Raw genomic sequence first — 20,448 nt, 5'->3', positions numbered from 1 at the left:
ATGCTGATTTCCTTTTCTTCTAGATTTCAGCATTCTGAAAAAGTTGATTTATAAATAAATGCAACATAGCTGTGTAAGCAATGAGGAGCAAATATAATCAGTGATCTGATGAGGAACATATCTTGGCATTTAGGAACAGACCTAGAAATAAAGTGTCTTAGAACTCCACTGTAAATATAGGGCAGGGAATAATGTGAAGTAATTTTTAAAATTAAAGTCTGTATTCTCTAGCTTTGGATACTACACCAAATGTATGTGTAACAAAAAAAAATGTTGGTCTTTCAATCATTTCAGCATTTTATATTAAAATTATTCTTATGGATATTGCCATTACCACTTAATTCTCCACTTCACTTTATGCTTGTGGAAAAAAAAATATAACAGAAGAACAAATTATCAATTTATTTGCTAGAAATATTCTCTCGAACAAAGTGCATGGATTAGCAAGAAACTAGGGTTTTTTTGGTGTTCAATGTGAAATATGAGAGACTAGAAATAAATTATTACATTTCACTCCACATATACAGAGAAGAAAACTTAATGGCTGAAAGTATGGGCCTCTTCTTCAGACTTTGAAGAAGGATCTTTGGGGAAGACATATCAATAGGAAACTCCAGAGTGGAATAACAAAGCAATTTATAATGCAGTGAGAAAAAAAATGATGTGATGGGAGAGTCTGCTCTGTTCATCTACGTCTTGGATAATGAGGCAAACAGTGACCTCTGAACCATCATGAATATCAAATATCTTTGATAATGAACATATACTACAAGTCAAATGCATTTGGACATATTAATACAGTTTCAAATGTTCATTTGAGAAATAGAGTCACATTACAAATTTAATGTTGGAAGATGCTATATGTTTTTATTTGATTAATGCACAATTTGAACTCTGAAGCCAATAAGTAATAAAGTTTTAAATGATGAGAAATCATCATAATCTATCAGGCCATTAATATGGAAGGGTGAATTTACTTACTGGGAAAAAAAATCTATGAATAATAAAAGGTGCTACTACATGTCTTAATAACATAGCAATGGCAACAATGCATTCCATATATTGCTTTTCTTTTTAATCAGAACAATGGGCAATGTTCTAGTGAAATAGGTGATCAAAATTAAAAAAAATTAAATATATAAGAAAAGGTAATAGTCTATTATAAAACATGTTAAGTTTTATAAAAGGCAAAAATTTTTGTGATATGTTTAAAGATTATATCCTACCTGAAATGGAGAAAATATATTAGTTCCTTGCCTTTAATTAATCAGAATCACATTTATATAATATTCTAGATAACTCTTAATAAATATAAGTTGTCAACATCCACAGTAATATTTTAGAGTGATGCTTTAAGTTGAAGAAAAATGTAAAAATTCTAATGCAACAATTTCCCTATTTTTGCCATCTTACAAGGTAGAAAGCGAAAAATGATCATTCAGGAGGAATGTACTAGGTACATTTTAGCTACTAATTTAAAATTTCATTTTCGTACTGTTTATAAGTTACTATCTATGACTTGATTTAAAAGAATTCTATAAACTATCATTTAACTTCTTATAGAAGTGTATATAACTTATAAAATAGAAGGTGATATCACAAAAATGAAACATCCTATTTGCATTTCTATCCATATTTTGGCATGAAATAACTTGTGACTTATTGGAATTATGCTTTAAATGTTTACAAATTAAGGCAGAGTTCTTAATCACTTGGGTCTTAGTTATTCTCTCAGATTTTTATCACAATTAAGCCTATTAGGATAAGCTGTGAAGAGATCATTTTGCAAACAAATTTTCAAAAGCATACAAGATTAATCCATATGCTGCTGAGATGAGGCACAATCAAGAAGCATTACTGAGATAATCTATGGCTAAAATGATGGTGTATGACTTATGATTAAGCTTCATTACCTGCAGAGCAAGGGGCTTCCATCTCATATTTTTCAGTAAAGCTGGTGCTGAGGTAAGCATGCTCTGAGGTCGCTTTTTCAAAGTTAAGATAACACCACTCGGGTCCTCTCGTAGTGCATTCACCAAATTTTTCAACTGCCACCCCACCTGGTAACCAGCAAAATCATTACAATAAAATTGAGGTACAGTATTCAAAGATTTAATGTTCTCCCCCTTTAATAAGATTAGTAAAAAAAAAATCACATAATTGGTGTACCATCCTATTAATTTTCAGGAGATATATACTCAAAGAAATTTTATCTTTGAATTAATTAACCATATTACGCATTAGTCCACATTATTATGAGACGACATAACGGACATTTACCAAGTCAAGGCAGAGACTAAAAAGATATGCTACCAATGGAGTATTTTAGAAGGAAAGAAATTTTATCACCATTAATGTTGCTCAGCTGCTAGGTCTAGATCCACAACCTCTGTTCACAAGTACAATTTAAAAATCCACATGCCCCAAAACAAAGATCTGGCAATGTCCTGAGCTTATAAACTACACCACATGCTTTTCCATCACCATCTTTTAGAGATAATGTGTTACAAGTATCTCTACATTAGACTAACATTTTACTACCAATAGCTGGTACTGACATACCAAGGCAACATTCTGATGCATGGACAGCAGCATCAGTAAAATGAACCTTTAACCACACCATAAACATAGAATAAAAAATGATAAGGTAATGCTACCCCAAAGCATCAGCTATTGAAAATGTGTTCCAAACAACACTATAAATTTAAAATACAGTGTGCTAAATTTAATGAAGCCGTTCTATTTGAATATAACCTCAAAACATATTGTATAATTAAACCAAAGTACTTGATAAATGTCTTGAAACCTCCCTCATTTGCTATCCATGTTGACTTACTTTACCCATCCTTTTAAAATTCTGAACATAGAATAATTTTTGTTAGTTGGGTTTTAAAAAGGACTAGTGACACAGTATCAGGTAACTGAAGTCCTAGATCTATGCTTTAAAGAAATATATTAAAAATATCTATTATTCCAAGGTTTAAAAAATACATTTCACATTTAAAAGAGAGAAGACCCTTTTATCCCAACTTTAATGGATTATAGTTCTCTAGGATGTATTATAGAAATACACTGGGATAAAATTTATCCCAGATAGCAAGCAGGATTTAGCAAATGGTTTGAGCAGTGATCTAGTTTCTTCATAGGCACCCAAGAGAAACAGAATGGGTGTTTTTTGTCTGCTATTCATCATGTTTTTGCCTGGAAGATAGTCAGCTGGAGAGAATGAGCATTTCCACCAAAAGAAGCATGACTTCCAGAGAATAAGAAAAGGTGCCTTGGAATGTAACTACCGTAGAATAATGAGAGACTTTAGTATATTTATTGAGTATTCATTTAAATTATAACCTTAACTATAGATGAATGATGGGGAAGAGAAAAAGAACAAAAAAGAGGGAGACATTATAACTTTTAAAATCTCAGGGGTCTCAGATATGAATTAAAATGTTCGTTATGATACTTGGCTAACATAAACAAGTGAGTGACAGTTTTAAAAATTCACATTTATACAGATTGACTACAGTAATGGAACTGGTCAAATGTCTCTCATTATATTCAAGTGGGGATTATTATGTGACCAAAAATATATTGCATTGATTCTGACTCCTCCAATACCTAAGTAGTATCCTTAAGCCATTTCTATGGGCCCAGAGTCAAACCAAAGGGAGTTATCATTATTATTATTATTGTTATTGAGACAGAGTCTTACTATGTCACCCTCGGTAGAGTGCCGTGGCGTCACAGCTCACAGCAACCTCAAACTTGGGCTTAAGTGATCCTCTTGCTCAGTCTCCCAAGTAGCTGGGACTACAGGTGTCCACCACAACGCCTGGCTATTTTTTGGTTGTGTAATTGTCATTGTTTTTTGGCAGGCCAGGCTGGGTTCAAACTCACCAGCTCTGGTGTATGTGGCCGGTGCCCTAGCTGCTGAGCTACAGGCGCCGAGCCAAAGGGAGTTATTATTTATTTTCTTCAAATAATTGCTAACTGTACCAAAGCAGTCAATTTGATGACCCTATCTTTCTTCCAACATATCTATTCTCAACAATGAATTGCACATTGATTTTTATTCACCAATTTCTTCCCATTTTACTCTATGATATGATCACTGTAACTAGTTGAAGATTGTTAAAGATAGATGGTGTTTCCCTGTGAAATTTTCAGTTTAATTTGATTCAACCTATTCTTTTATATGTTCTATGTGCTTTTAAAGTAAACAACTCCAAAAAAATAGAACTGCTTTTCCATGAGAATGTAAAATTTATTTTTAATAAGAAAATTTAATTTGGGTGGATTTTAATTTTATAGTTGAATGTAATTTAATGGCAAAAATATTGGTATATAATTTTACTACTTTTAAAATCAACCTTTCCACTATTATTTTTTTTATTAAATCGTAAACACATAGATCATGTATACATTAATGCATTCATGGGGTACAATGTGCTGATTTCATATAGAATTAGGAAACCTTACATCACACTGGTTAATATATACCTCATCTTATGTACTTACTTATTGTGTTAAGACATTTATACTCTATACTAATAGATTCGACATCTACCCTTGCATTATGCACCATTGGTTACTGACATAACATTAGCAATGTTTAGAACAAAAGCAAATAAATATACACCAAGAACTACATATAGGATATTTGCCTCCCAAATGTTACTTCCACTACCACAGGGAAATGACTGGTTAAAAGCACAAAGGTAAACGTGCAAGACATGTATCACAGTATTGGTTAAGCTGACCAAAAATTGTATGTTATATAAATGTCCATTATAATATAAAAATTATTGTGTAGAAAACAGTAAGCTCCAAATTAGAAAATGTATTTCAATTTCACTTTTGTTAAAAAGTGTATATAGATGCAGAAAACACAGAAAGACATATAACACCATTAGTGGTGGCTACCCTAAAGGAAGCAAGGACTTGCAATATATGCTTTTTACTTTTGCTGCCTGAACTTTTGGCAATAAGCATGAGTTACTTTTATAAGCAAATAAATAAAAACAACAAACTACAAGGACATAGTCCATGAATAGTAATATTCCAATTAGAAAAATCATACATTTTATGAATTATCTAATCAGGACTGTTATGGATGAAAATTTCCACAAAAAGCACAGAACCAAAAAAACAACGCTATTTAAAAAACTAAAAGGTGGTGATGGAGAAATCAAAGCTTCTCTGTGAATTACACTTTTACATGATTAGCAAAAGAGAATACACATTTATTACTTAGGTGGGCTCAATAAGTCAAGAACTAAATTATTCACTGATTTTTGAATCAATGAATGATTTTAGTAGATATTCCACGTAAGTATTAAGTCAGTTTCACTTAGTGATTATAGTATTAAATGGGAATGAAGGCTGCTGAGTAATTCACAGCTTATGCATAATGTTTTTCTTAATAACTTAACTAGGTTTTGACTATATCAGTCCCATCCTAGACTTGTATACACATAAACAGCAAAAGTCCTCATTCCTTTCTCATTAGTTCTTTTTTCCTTAGTCCTTTCTCAAACTCCTCAATTTGGATCATTTTAAAATTACTTCCTATCTTAGCTACTACATATTATTCTTAACAATGACCCCACTTAATGGATTTTATCATGTTCTATTCAAGGACAAATATGATATGGCCCTAGAGCACTAGATAAAATGATACCCAGTCCTGGTTCTGTGATGTTCTAATATACCTTCAGGCACATAATGAGATGTAGTGAGCTCTTGGAAATAATTAAAATTCCCTTTAACTGTTACTGAGATACTTATGGTTGACAGAATATGGTGGACTGTAAATAGATGGTAAGATAAAATGAGACAAGTATGTGTGTTGTAACTTCAAGAAGGTTGGAAGCCCCTATGTTAGGAGCTAAATGTGATAATGAACACATGTTAAAATATGTAAATACATGTTAATCATTTTTTTATTGTTTGGGATTCATTGAGGGTACAAACAATTAGGTTATAATGATTATGGTTGTTAGGTAAAGTTCCTCTTGTAATTGTGTCATTTTTCAAGATTAATTTTCCATTTTCTCATTTAACGTTCTGATTACAGTTTTATTTTTTTTTTATTTTTATTTTTTTTGTGGTTTTTGGCCTGGGCTAGGTTTGAACCCGCCACCTCCGGCATATGGGACCGGCGCGCTACTCCTTGAGCCACAGGCGCCGCCCCTGATTACAGTTTTAAAATGTTAAGTGTGATAGACATGAATTAGAAACCTTGCAAAGATGTAATAGTAATATGAAAAATAATCATAAAGTATTCTCTCCATTGGCTGCAATGAAGGTCTTTATGTACTAGAACATACAGGGAGCTTTAAAAGAAGGAAGAATGGGTCCTGGGTCCTAGAGGCCAATAATATAATGGAGAATATAAACTGTGGTTATGGGAAGAAATTAAATAAGGCACAATATTTAAAGAGATAACAGGTTACAGATAAATATGAAGAAAAAATGCTAACGGTCAGAGTCAAAGATATCTAAAAAATGAATTGCCTGACTTTTGAAACAGTGAGCTCAACATCAAGAGAGATTTTTCAATTATTTTTACACATGTCAAATTATCAGATAACTCCGAAGCCACATTGCATTCCAACTCTAACACACATGATGTATAGAAACATGCAAATAGATGATGACAACAGATTAGCTTGAGTAAAGGAATGTGGTACTGCTACAGCTCTGCCTACTTGTTCTCCATCTTTTCTTCTTCCTCACAACTAACAAATGTAGATGTTTCCTCTAGGTTAAGTGTTAGACATCTTTCTTTCATGCTATCTTCTTACAATAATCTCTTCTTCTTCAAGAGCTTCCATGAATAGGTTCATACATATGACTCTTCAATTTTTCTAACCATCCCTACTTTCTACCAAGAACTCTAGTCATGTTATTTCCACCTGTTCGGTTCATCTATGCTAACAGTTAACTGCAATTCACGGTGCTAAATTCTTCACATCTATGTTACATTATTTTTAATTTGTATTTTTTATTGTTTCAACAGTCCAATGAGGTAAATTATTAAACCCATTTTACACGTGAAGAAAATGAAGCAAAAGTGATTATTTTCTTAGCCAAGATTACAAAAATGGAAAGTGTCAATGCAGAATTTATATTCAAGTCTTTATGATTCTAAAGCACAGTTATCTTCCCCAGAATATCCACTGGTAGCTCAGATAAACACAAAACTTTAAAAATCAAGCTCATCATATCTTTACTTTCATCCACCCAAAAAAGTTCTCCACCATCCCCTCGAGTTTGGAGTGAATTATGATTGTTCTCCTCTTTTAAATCCACATATGCGTCCTAAAGAATAGATCCTAGCAACTAAAACCTCTTTTCTCTGCTTTAGTTCTGCGTTGGGTACCTACCTGATAGACTTAAGACAGAGTTATAGTTTGTATTTATGCTTCAATTTTTTTAAGCTCTAAAATACCGTTACAGTGTAAAAGTATTCTACCCTTCAAAACCTGTGAATGGTTCCCCAAAAGCCTAACCAAAGAACTGATTCTCACATAGGTCCTTAATCAATAGGGTCACAGCTTTGTCTCTGATTATTTTTCTTCAATATGGTTCTCAAACTGTAGCAATTATTAGAATTGAAAAGCTTGTTAAAAGATAGAATGCTGAATTGTAATCCCACAGTTTTTGATTCAGTAGGTTTGGAGTGGGGCATAAGAATTTTATTTTTCTAATACACATTCCCAAGAGATGATTATATTTTCGATCTGGGAACTGCTGTAATAGATGATGCCTCTTTGAAGGCAGTGACTTGCCTATGTCTAGAATATTTTAGGTGCGTGATATGTTTTTATGGCACAATAACTCACAAATCAGTAAGTATTTCTTGTGTGTCTTCCACGTAGTATGAATACAATGGTGAATAAAGCACAGTCTGTGCCTCATTAAAGTGTATAATGAGCAAGGGGAGAGCCAAGCCAGTGAATAAACATTTACAAAATAGTAAGAGAATTCCCTAAATAGGGTAAATACAGAGTTCAATGGTATAATTCATAAAAGGGTTACCTAACTGATCATTGAGGGTTCAAGAAAGTTTTGCAATTAGTTTAAGCTGAATTCCTTAGGATTTGGACAGGTGAAGGGGACGTGAGGATTGAGGAGATGAAGAAAGCCATGAGACAAAGTTATCACTATGAGCAATTTTCAGTAGTTCTCTATGGATGGATGACAGAACAAGGGAAAAAGTAACGAGGAAGGAGAAAGAAACACAGGTCAGATTATCATAAAAGCCTTTTTAAAAAGTTGGTAAGTTAAAAAGTTAGCTGAATAGCAAATATGTTTCCCTCAAACACTGAGGTTTTTCTCTTCATCTAAATCTTTGCAGAAGCGCTCTTCATTCTGCTTATAATTTTTCTCTCATATATCAAATCTTATCTATCCGTAGAGGTTTGTCTTACATGCAGTATCTTATAAAGCCTCTTACAGCTGGCATCGTTTTCTCATGTGAATCTCATAGCGCACTGTTTGCATAATTCAACTTGTAAGGTGATAGGCTGACATGAGAAGATACATGTTTCAGAGATAATAAAGGGCTTTAAAATTCCAACAAAGGGTTTAGTTTTGAATGTAAAATGTAGCAATACAATTTTCTGTAAATGTAACACACTTAAAAGATTAAATGATCTCACATCTAAACAAAGTAATATACTTGACAGTAAAGCTGTAATAGACATTCTTTACCCCAAATTATCAAATAAACTTTCCCCTTATATATGAATATTTGAAAAAAGTAGTATTTCCTATCTTAGATACTCAGGATCTAAAGTCACAGTGATGTTACTAGGACAAGGAATAGAATAGTGGATGCAAGTTTCTATTTGTCCTAGAAAGAGTCTCCTTTATAATATGCATTACATAAACATTATGAAGAATTGGTTTTTTCCCCAGAGAAATATTTTGTAGTGGTTGTAAATAGTCCAAGTCTCTCTCTTTCTCCCTCTCTCTCAATATTTTTATAGAATGTTTCATTCACATTAACTTCATGGGTTAAAATAAACATTTGAAAACCACCATATGCATATTATACAAAATGTTTTATTACTAGCTATAGACAATAAGTTTTACACATATGCTGAATTACTATTATCTTACTCATTATCTGGTAGAAGTCAGTGTCCCCAAGCAATGGCAAATCATATCACTAATTTATGTATAATCCCCAACATGTACATTAATACACAACACAAACAATTAAAATTCCCAAGAAGATCATACTAAGGTACTCCAAGTGTTAAAAGCCAGAGGTTCTGCTTTCTTGTGAATGGGGACTGTTAACTGTTCTGATCAGGCTGAAGCAGACAGCAGGCATTCCTTTGTGTGGAGGGCAACATGAGTGGGCAGGTCCAGGACAATTGGTTGCCTGAATTAGGTGCACAAGAGGCTTAGGGATTGGTGCTGAAGAGATGAGCTGCTTCCTTTCCTCTGAGAATTTAGAGGGAAGAAGTTGTCCCTGACCCCTTTAGCACCTGCCCTGGTCTGTTTTCCAAACAACTGCTAGTGAATTATTTGACGAACATATGAAAATATAACCTCTACTTTATGGTCCCAAGTGGCCAAAGTTACAAATAAACATAAAAGTTAGAATTTAAGCCTATCAACCCAGACCTTCTTTACCTTTATTATGGCTATATTTGGAATTGTAAGAGAGCATCTGAGCATCGTTATACCCACGGGTAAAACAATAGAGTATTTCTTAAAATATTTTTAAAGTTATTACCCCTTCCAAGACAAAGAAACCAAATCTCTTTTTTTTTTTTTTTTTTGTAGAGACAGAGTCTCACTTTATGGCCCTCAGTAGAGTGCTGTAGCCTCACACAGCTCACAGCAACCTCCAACTCCTGGGCTTAAGCGATTCTCTTGCCTCAGCCTCCCAAGTAGCTGGGACTACAGGCGCCCGCCACAACGCCCGGCTATTTTTTGGTTGCAGTTTGGCCGGGGCCGGGTTTGAACCCACCACCCTCGGTATATGGGGCCAGCGCCCTACCAACTGAGCCACAGGCGCCGCCCAAGAAACCAAATCTTTAATAACATGTATACATGCTCCTGTACATACACTTTTAATCACAAGTTATAATGTATAAATGATATCTTTTGCCAAAGGAAATTTCAGAGACTTGAAGCATGCCTATATAAATGTATGATGATGAGTCATGCTATATCAAAATGTCCTCCTGTTCTTTTTAAAAGCACAGAAAAGACTTAATTCAATATACAACTCATCATTCTGTGGCAAATGACACACTGTATTTGCCAATATTTTTGGTGCTGAGATATTATAGTGGCCTGTTACTATGACTACCAAAAAAATGACTGGAGTATCTAATAAGCTAAACGTTTTATAGTAATGACTATCTCTTTCTTAAGCAAAACAAGCTATGTGAAGGAAATATACAGTTTAAGGATTTCAGAAGTAATAAAGTTTAAAATCTAATGTCTTTCAAAGATCTAAAACTATAAAATCTTGAGTACCAACCTACAAAATTTACCTTCACTTAAATTTTTCACAAAACATTAAAAAAATTTATAATATTAAACTCCAGTACATTTAAAGATATTCCAATTTTTATTTTCCATAATCATTTATTCACTGATTAGAAGCAAAGAAAAAATTATTCACAGTTCAAATATAGAGGAATATAAGCTAAAGGGTATGCATGTGGTTAGGAAACTCAATATAAATAAGTGATTTTTAAACCCTAGCTTAGAGTAATTGAAATAGGTAATTCAGAGTATCCCAAAATATCCCAAATGTTTATCTATTTTAAATAAAACTTGATATTTACAAGTTATGGTAGTTACACATAAATACCAAGTTTTTACAAACTTCTACTAATATTTGAAGAAGATAAAAGGGAGAAGTTAAAAGGAACAAACACATGAAAAGAAGGAATATGAGAATTAAAGGTTTTATTTACATTAGGGAAACCCCTGCCCCAGTTTCATGTCTTTATTCATTCAGCCATTCTTCACCCCCACATCCTTCTCTACTGTATTTATTTATTTTGGAGACAGAGTCTTACTCTGTCACTCAGGCTGGAGTGCAGAGGTGTCATCATATTTCACTGCAACATCAAACTCAAGTTTGATCTTCCTGCATCAGCCCTGAGTAGCTGGAACTAAAAGTGAATGCCATCATGCTTGGCTAATTTTATTATTTTTTGGTAAAGAGGGGCTGTTGTTCTTGCTTAGGCTGGTCTTGAACTCTTGAGTTCAAGGGATCCTCCCACCTTGGCCTCCCAGAACGCTAGGATTACAGGCATGAGCCACCATGCCCGGCCCTTCTTAACTTTAAATGATACTTATCTGGTGAAACAAGAGCACATCAAAGCATTTTGTTGTTGCTGTTTATTTTAAAGGTATTTCTTTTTATATGGCTTAATTTCATTGTAAAACTTGAACCATGTTGAACTGTTCACAATTAGAATTTATATATGCCTATTTTAATACTCCATTTTCATGACAATTTCACAGTCATGTATATAGTATATATGCGTGTACATAGATATGTATAGTATTTTAAGAGAAAGTTCTAACAGAGAACATAATTTCTCTTTGCTAAAGATAAATAGGGATTCCAAGAGAAAGAAGCAACTGGAAGACTACAAGAAACCAATACTTTTTTTCTCCCTAAAATCAAGAAGTTCTGAGGGCTAAATTACTTAGCCCTCAGAAGTTCTTTATTGACTCATGAGGAAGCTCACGGGAGGAAGAAAACAGTAATCATAGTTTTAAGTTTTATGAATCGCCCACATAGTTTTCACCAAAGATGGTGACTTTCTGTACCCTGTTCCTTGCACTATCTCCTGTAACCTATCATTTATATTAACTGCAGCTTTGATCACTGATGTCTCTGCTTCTGTAACTGACTGATTCTAAAGCTGTGGGTATAGTTCAGCATCTTGAACATACAGCTCTCTTTCCCGTCTCCCATTTCAATATGGCATTTGGTAATGTTACAGTCTCTCAAGGCCAAAGATTTATTTTGGAGGCTTCATGGTTTTCATTTATGTATGCTGTACAAAACTAAGTCAAAACCAATTTTGTTTTTATTTCAGTATCATCAAAGATGTCCTTTGACTTCTCCAAAATATAAAATTAATTGGGTCTGCAAGTCTCTACTAGGGAGAGAAGAGGAAGAAAATCCTGTTGTAGTGAAAGGTGAAGCTGTAGGATGAGCCTCTAATCATGCTGCAGAACATCTGTTCCCGAAAGAGCAGTAATATATATTTTAAAATAATCATGATAATACATGTTTTTAAATGAGATTTTTATAAAGATATTTTCGTAAGTTAAATTTTTAAGCAATTTATACCTGCACATATTTGGAAGTTATTAAATTTCAGTATTTTCTTCCCATATTTCATTACTATTCTTCTTACAAACTTACTGGAAATATATGTATTTTAAAATAAAAGGAAAAGGCTCCTAGTCACCAAGCCTAAAAGATGAAATAAAACATCATTATTTAAAAATTTAATACTCCTATTTATAGATATTCTGGGAAACCATGCATACTTATGAAAAATTCATGCTTAAATTTAATTTAGGAACCCAAATGACAAAAGTAATGAACAATCAACCCAAACTTTAATATTAAAAAAGTAACATGTTTAACAATTTAAAACTTTGCTATGAATAATTTTCAAAATGTCATACTAGTAGACATTTAACAAAAATGCTTATTTGAAAATCCTAGCAAGTACTGCAATATATGTCTATATCAAAACTGAAAACTAAAGCATGTATATTTACTGTATACATAGCTAAAAACATATCCTAAATCTTCATTGATAAAATTTTTCCATAATGGCTATAAAATACTTCCACCAAAGTTACTTTAGGAAATCATTTTACTAGAATCTCAGCAACTCAGACAAAAAGGGCATTCAATGTAAGCTCTAAATGGAGAACTCTGCCATTCACATTTCATGATTTTTGTTTCTATCCCATTTGTCCCAATTTTAAGAAATCATTTATTGCCTAGTATTAAGGTAATAAAATTCAGAAGGGACAGTGTGAAATGTAAAAATAACAAGTGGCTACATCACCTACAATTTCAGCTGACATGGTAATCAGAATGTTAATTTAGTAGATGAAACCTAAACTTGAATCCTAGGACTAAATAACCTAAAAAGAATTTAAAAGATTACTGTCATTATTTCTTAGATTATCTATTATATGGTGTTATATAGTGTTCCCCATTCCTGTAATAATTTTTTATCAGGCAGTTAAATGCTATCTATTGATTGCCCACCCCCTACTATGGACAGAAAGTGGACTAGGGAGGCAATTGTGAATGGCAGATTCTTGCTTTTCTGACGGGGTAGAAAAAGAGCTAGGGTTATTGATGTGATTTGCAAATGACCTACATGCTTAAAAGTTTATCACCAGAGTATGTGATAACTTCAGCTACCAGATCCATTTTAAACACACAAAACAATCACTTATAGGAAAATCTTTTTAAATCTCATGTAAAATAGCTAGATCATATTAAGTGTATGTTGACACTGAAAGATATTTTCTTTTTTTTAAATTAATATTAAATCATAGCTGTGTACATTTAATGCGATCATGGGTTTTATACACATGGGTTTATACACTGGTTTTATAAACAGTCTGACACATTTTCATCACACTGGTTAACATAGCCTTCCTGGCATTTTCTTAGTTATTGTATTAAGACAATTAGGGTACATGTGAAACTTAGTAAATGTAGAAGATATTTTCTAATAATAAAAATAAATGAGGGTAACATTTAAAAAAGTAATTACTCTTTCCGGTGAATCTAGTAAAAACTACATAAATAAAGAAACTGATCAGGATGCAGAGATCTACAGAGAAAATAAATTGGTTAATAGGAAGTTACCATTATTCAAGCATCATACAACTTATCTCCTTCATATAAGGACTTATGAGAATAAATTTTAGTCTGATAGCAGAAAAATCAAGGAATATTATACTGGATAAAAGCAATGAACTGACTTCCCAAAACAAAATAAAAAATACAGTCTATATCAATATGTGGCACTTCAAAACCAGTTTCCACACATTCGTATCAAATACACAATGTTCAATGTAAAATAAAAGAAAAAAAACTATGATAATCTCATAAACTACTATATAAGGTAGAATCTGAAACATTACTATAAATAACTGAAATCTAGGATGTATTGTTTCGTTTCCTTTAATTTTTGGTAAATTAATCTGCATAATTTTCCTCTTCTAAGATCGAATTATTCAATTGCTTTATTTTAGAATACCAATTTCTTAGAATTTTAACATCGTTGTTTTAAAGTATTATCAGAATCATTTATTTATTAGGCAATATGCTGAAAACCATGAGAACATAATCTCTATAGCCCAGTGGCATCTTGTATTTACAGGAATAAGTTGTGGTATACACCAGAAACATTGTCATTTGTCTCAGTTTTCAATATCTTAGGTGTGAGGAATTACAAGATAATACTTTCTCCTTTGAGAAAGGAGACTAGAATAGGCAAAAATAAAGAAAATTGAACAGAGTAAAGAATGGAGAATAGTCAAGACAGAAGCAATGAGAACAGTAAAGAAGGAAAAAAATGGAATTAGAAGAGAAACTTAAAAATAAAGACAATTTAGTAAATTAAAAAAGAGTAATAAAGCACATCTGCTGTTAGATAATATCAAGGGATTGATTCCACTAAATGAGCCATTCATTTCTGCTGAAGTTCAGGGAAGGGGTGGTAGGGTGAAAGACTGGAAAAAGGAGAGATGAACTTTAACGGGTTATCACACTCTCTATCCATTCTGATTATGTTGATTTCCCCTTTAAATAATACTCTCCTGTTGTTCTGGGATTGAAAAAACAAGAGGGTAATGACAGAGTGTGAAATGAGAGATGAGTGAGAATAAGAGAGAATAAGGAGAACACATAAACGAAGTTAGAATGAAGTTTCCAAGTGACTCAAAGTCCTTTAATATGTTCTTTCCCCCTCTCTCTGACATCTCTAGTCTTTCTCAACAATATTTATCATTTTGAGAGTAATAAAACCACTAGCTTCAAGTACTTATTTTCCATTTCTCACTAATCAATGTCCAACATCCTGAATATTGCTGCAATCAATCGGTCTTCTTGATTATCCCAATGTGATTATTTTACACTCCAGTAGCCTTTGTAGCCACATCTATTGAACCATTTCTTGTCATAATATCGTCATCAGTTTCCATAATACCTTTCAAAATATCAGTGAATATGTTTTAATATTTATACAAAATAAAAGGAAATTTCTCAAATGCAAGATTCAATCACATATGCCATTCTTTTCAACTGATATTCCTAAGAAGAAAGTATCTGCTTTTAGTATGGATAGAATCTTTAGAATACTTACACACCAAAACCAGTATTAACAAGAAATTTAACAGATTCATTAGAAATATGCCCAATAATTTTAATAACTATAAATAGTCTCATCAGCTAAAAAACGTGCTAAAAGTGCATCATGAAGGAATAGATGCTGGTTTAAACTCTCCCGAGGTATCTCCCAGAGAGAGACGAAGTAGCAGACGAAGTGGGAAAAATCGTGGGAGATTCCAGCAGCCTTTGAGGAGTTGGATCTTCAGTGGCAGGAAGATATGTAATAGGACTCAGTCTGCTTTGCTTGGATGTTCATGATTTTTTTTTCTTCTTCCTACCTGGCAGCCACAGTTTCTCAGCCACAGAAGTATGTTAATTTGAAAAGCTTAAAAGCCACTTGTAATCAAGAATATAGTAACATGAAAAAGGACATAAAACTTCTAGTTTCATTTCAAATAAAAATTATACTTTTTTAAAAAAAGAGCAAACTAGAAACATACACATCTAATTGGACTTCTTGAAGATATACCACACTAGCAATTTTTAAAAAATGTATTTGAATTAGTCTGTAATTTATTGAGCTTTTACAGACTCTTAAGAAAAATTTCAAATTGTTTTCTATATATTTTAAACAATAAAAAATGATCTAATTTTATATTGTACATTATTACCTGTAGTAGTAGGAAATTTCAGAATTATAGAAAAATAGTAACTGGGCTAGTATCATCTAAAATAGATTTAACATTTCTCTTTTCATTCTTGAATCTAAACTGATATAAAGCAATACTGACAACATCTTGCTATTCTAATCAACTAATTCATTGATTATAAAATACTAATTACGTATTTCAAATGTATTAGGCCATACATTAATATAACTTATTATTATTATTAATTTTTTGGAGACAGAGCCTCAAGCTGTCACCCTGGATAGAGTGCAGTGCCATCACTGCTCACAGCAGCCTCCAACTCCTGGGCTCAAGCGATTCTCCTGCCTCTGCCTCCCAAATAGCTGGGACTACAGGCACCCACCGCAACGCCCAGCTATTTTTTTGTTGCAGCCATCATTGTTGTTTGGCGGGCCCGGGCTGGATTCGAACCTGCCAGCTCAGGTGTATGGGGCTGGCGCCTTATCCACTTGAACCACAGGTGCCTAGCCAATATAACTTATTTTTATAACAAACCCCTAACATCCACGTAATGAATGTAAGGATAGAAGGGATAAGTGCCGACTATAAATAATTTATATTTCTTTCAATTAATTTATCTACCTACCAAACCATTCATAGTACCAAAACCCAAAGAATTTCCATCTCATCATCTCTGTATATTGTCTAGCAAGAAGTTATAATCACTGTACAGGGCATGACACAGGCAAAAGTAAGGAAAGGAAGGCAGAGTAGGTTGCATTTAATGAAATGCATCCTTCTTGCACAAATACACCTCTCACTTCAATACAAAGAAGACAATCTGATAACAGATAACATTATTAATCAAGACTACTTTCACAAAATTTAACACATTTTCCTGTCTCTTATAATTCAAAATCAATTTGTTGGCTCTAGTAGCAGTCTGCCAAGAAACAGGATTCCAATTGGTCCAACTGTTGTAGGAGGTAAGTAGGAAGAAGGGAGGTAGAAAAGTTAATTGTTACTGAGCTCCTAACGTGTGGCCCACATTATGATAGGTGTTTTACATATATTCTCTGAGGGAAAGAAGTGAAATTGTCTAAATTCAGTTCAGCAGATTTACTATCCTGCTTATGTAAACTGTCACTTCTTTTCCTCTTCTTTAACACTTGGCCCCTCTTAATCTCTCACTGAATCCTGAGATTTACATACATGCTCATTAGGATTCTTCCCCTTTGATAATTTTATGTTTTGAGTTTGGGGAAGAGAGCTTAATCAAATTTAAAAAATAACATGGGAGTCAATGAGCTTTGCTTTGTGTTTGGGATGAGTTAAATAATCATTCTGAGTTTAATTTCCATATGCACTTTATTTGCAGGATTATTTGAAGAACTAAATGAAATAAAATATGTAAAATACTTAACATGATGCTTGGCACACTGTAAGAACACAATAAGTATTAGCTATGGCTATTATTATTGTAAAAAGGTAAGGTGATACTCAGATACTGCCATTTCACTTAAAGTAAGAAGTCAATTTCAGAGCAAAAGCTGGAACCAAGTTTCCCCAACCATCACTCTTTGTAGTCTTGAATATTTTAGAATATTCCTGTGATGCAAAGATGTATTCACACATTCTAGTAGCATTTAAATGTCATCAATCCATACAGATTTCATTAGTTCATTTGTAAACTTTTAAAGAGTTTCATATTCATTCGATGAACATCAGAATCTTTTCTCCACAAAAGGTATCATTTCAACAATTTTATTAGAGATTAATTTCTATCCTTTTAGAATTGACCATCTGGAAATGCATGCAGAAACTATTCAACAGATGCCATATTTCTTAAGGTCACATTGCAGAAATGGAGGCAGCAGGAACATTAGAAGAGGAAAAAGCTGCTCATCTACCAAAGCAGCTGCTTTATCCGACTGCCCAAATCCTCATCCTTTGGGACAAGAAACGAGTCAGGACAATCACTTTGTACAGTTCCTAGTAATCAGAACAGAAAGTCATCAAGTGGCCATGTATGGAAAGGCTTTGTCTATTACCAACTGCACATCCATGCATTTAATTTTTAAAACATTCATCAACTTTTACTTCACTTAGACAATGAATATATTGAAGAGACCTTATGGCTTTAATTTTCAGCGTTTAGTAGTCTTTCTAAAATGTCACCAACTTCTCAATTTATGCAAAGCCAAAACTGAAAGGGCATTTGCCTTAGTATCAAAATCACCAAGAAAACCAATCAGTCCTCTTACAAAATTTCTTCTATAACTAGGACATACAAAAGCAAATTTAGTTAAACTGTATAATAAGGAAATATTTTCTCACTGAAAATTTAGTGAGCTACAAGTATAATATGTATCAAAAATCCTGATTTTTCAAATGAGGATTAATATATTGATAATCTTAGATAATTTTAACTTCATGTTTTTAGACAATACATTTTATTTTGGCAAAAAGAGGGGAACACAGTGAATCTGAGACATAAAATAGTCTAAAATGAAAAACATACAACGTTCATTTTCTAAATTTAAGATTAAAAATACCAGTCCTTGAAAATCTACCATTGTCATAAAATGCCATTGTAATTCATAGTTGTACGAAGGTTTGTAGGGTAAGGAAATTTTATGAACTTATTTAGTTAAGTGCAATTGTTTTAAAACCAAAACTGTAGTCTTCTATGAAGAGCCAATTCAGCTATTAAAGATTAAATTTTTTTTAAAGATTTAAATTTAAAATAAACTTCCCCCAAATCCATTAGATGCTTTAATAATCAAGTAGACAAATGAATTTATGCTATTATAAAACAATATATACTAGGTAATTCATCCTTTATAAAATGAAACTTTTAAAAATAACATTAAGAAAAGGTTCAATTTATATGCATCTTCACTTTAATTTCTATTCCAAAATTGTTATCACAGTTCATGGGGTATATACAGGGTGGCCATAATGTTTGTGTACAATTTTAAATTACACACTACCAGTGCCTGTCCATACAGAAAGGCATACCTAACCTCAACCACCATATTTTTAAATTTTCCTTTAAAGCCATAACTTACATTGCATCAAATAATTAAGAACAAATATTCAGTTTTTTTAAAAACGGCTGTTCAATGATTTGTACACAAACAAGCATTTCATTTCACAATTGTCTTCTAAAGTTTTAGGAAATCTTAGAATTTGTTCCTCCCACTGACTCTTAAGGTAATTATACATACCACAGTCTGATGATTAACTTGAATCACTTCATCACCAGCATGGATCTTCTTGCACCGATCTGCAGGTGACTGAATTTAACAAAAAAGAAATAATAAAACACATATATTTTATCAGCGATTTCCTCTCCTTATAAATATTACAAAAGCTCTCTTAAGTTTGATAAAAAATTAATTATATTCTTCAAGAAATTAAACTAACAAAATGGTTATTAGTATTTCAAGTATTGTTTGCATTCTATATATAATATATGACAACAAACAGAAATTCAAAACAATATACAGATATTTATGTTATAAAAGAATAACATATTTCTGAGAACATTATGGAAAAACAATAGCATTAATCTTTGCAAACTTTATATAGGCAATCCTGTTAGGGTCTACTGGGTACATGCTTTGAAAATATATTTCAAAACATGATCTTTATTTTACTTTGATCCTTTCCATTTAATATAAATAATTCACATTAACTCCAGAAAATCAATATTTTCAAGTACATGCATATGATCAGCTTCAAAACTTTGAAGTCTGATAATTAAACTGATAACTAATTTCATCATTAATAACACTAATTCTGAATAATCTAGAAAAATAAACTAAAAGATGGACTGCAATTAGATGAAAATTGCATGATAAAATATTTTAAGTGTCTATTTCTTATGCTTCATATAGTGTTAATATATTAGCCAATAAAACCACACTAAATGAACTAAGATGCCAATACGTCATGGGATGTAGCAATCCTATCACTTTTTCCCTTTATTCCCATAATAGATTAAAACCAAAAACAGACAAAAATAACTTGGCAAGATAATATTAACAAGTTTTAAGCAGTTTTTAGGAAACTAAAAATGAGATTTAAGATATAAATTTTATAATATTGTATGTCTGGGTAAAGAATTAAAAATATTCTTTATTTTTCTTCTAGTGACTACTAATTATTTATTATTCGTATTTTTAGACATTTTTATATGGCAATATGCTTGTGAAGTCTCAAATGTATAGAAATGCATTTTTATAAAATGTATTATGTATACATGTGTGTTTATCTATTAAATATAACCATAAAACCTGTGATATTATTCATTATTATCTAGTGAAAGCTAAAGAATGATATGGTAATAGAATTTGCAAAGTAAAATGTTACTTTTGAGACACTGGAATATAATTTAGTTTAAAAGTGATTTCCAGTTATTTTATTTTTGATTCATTTCCAATTATT

General features: G+C 32.3%; 1 protein-coding gene across 7 annotated transcripts in view; it reads right to left on the bottom strand.

Moving 5' to 3' along the window:
• Positions 1-20,448, bottom strand: part of CNKSR2 (connector enhancer of kinase suppressor of Ras 2) — a 330,879-nt gene that overhangs the window by 131,659 nt on the left and 178,772 nt on the right. For 5 of the 7 annotated variants that reach the window (XM_053580413.1, XM_053580414.1, XM_053580417.1 and 2 more), the window contains exons 8-9: positions 19,227-19,295; positions 1,914-2,060 (exon numbers count right to left, since the gene is read on the bottom strand). In XM_053580413.1, coding sequence (XP_053436388.1) covers positions 1,914-2,060; positions 19,227-19,295 — 216 coding nt within the window. The remainder of the gene's footprint in view (positions 1-1,913; positions 2,061-19,226; positions 19,296-20,448) is intronic. The other 2 variants (XM_053580415.1, XM_053580416.1) reach the window with 1 other exon arrangement.

Source organism: Nycticebus coucang, chromosome X (assembly GCF_027406575.1).
Source record: "Nycticebus coucang isolate mNycCou1 chromosome X, mNycCou1.pri, whole genome shotgun sequence".
Taxonomy (NCBI): domain Eukaryota; kingdom Metazoa; phylum Chordata; class Mammalia; order Primates; family Lorisidae; genus Nycticebus; species Nycticebus coucang.
Note: the sequence above shows the minus strand (reverse complement) of the source record. Positions and strands in the feature narration are given on the sequence as shown.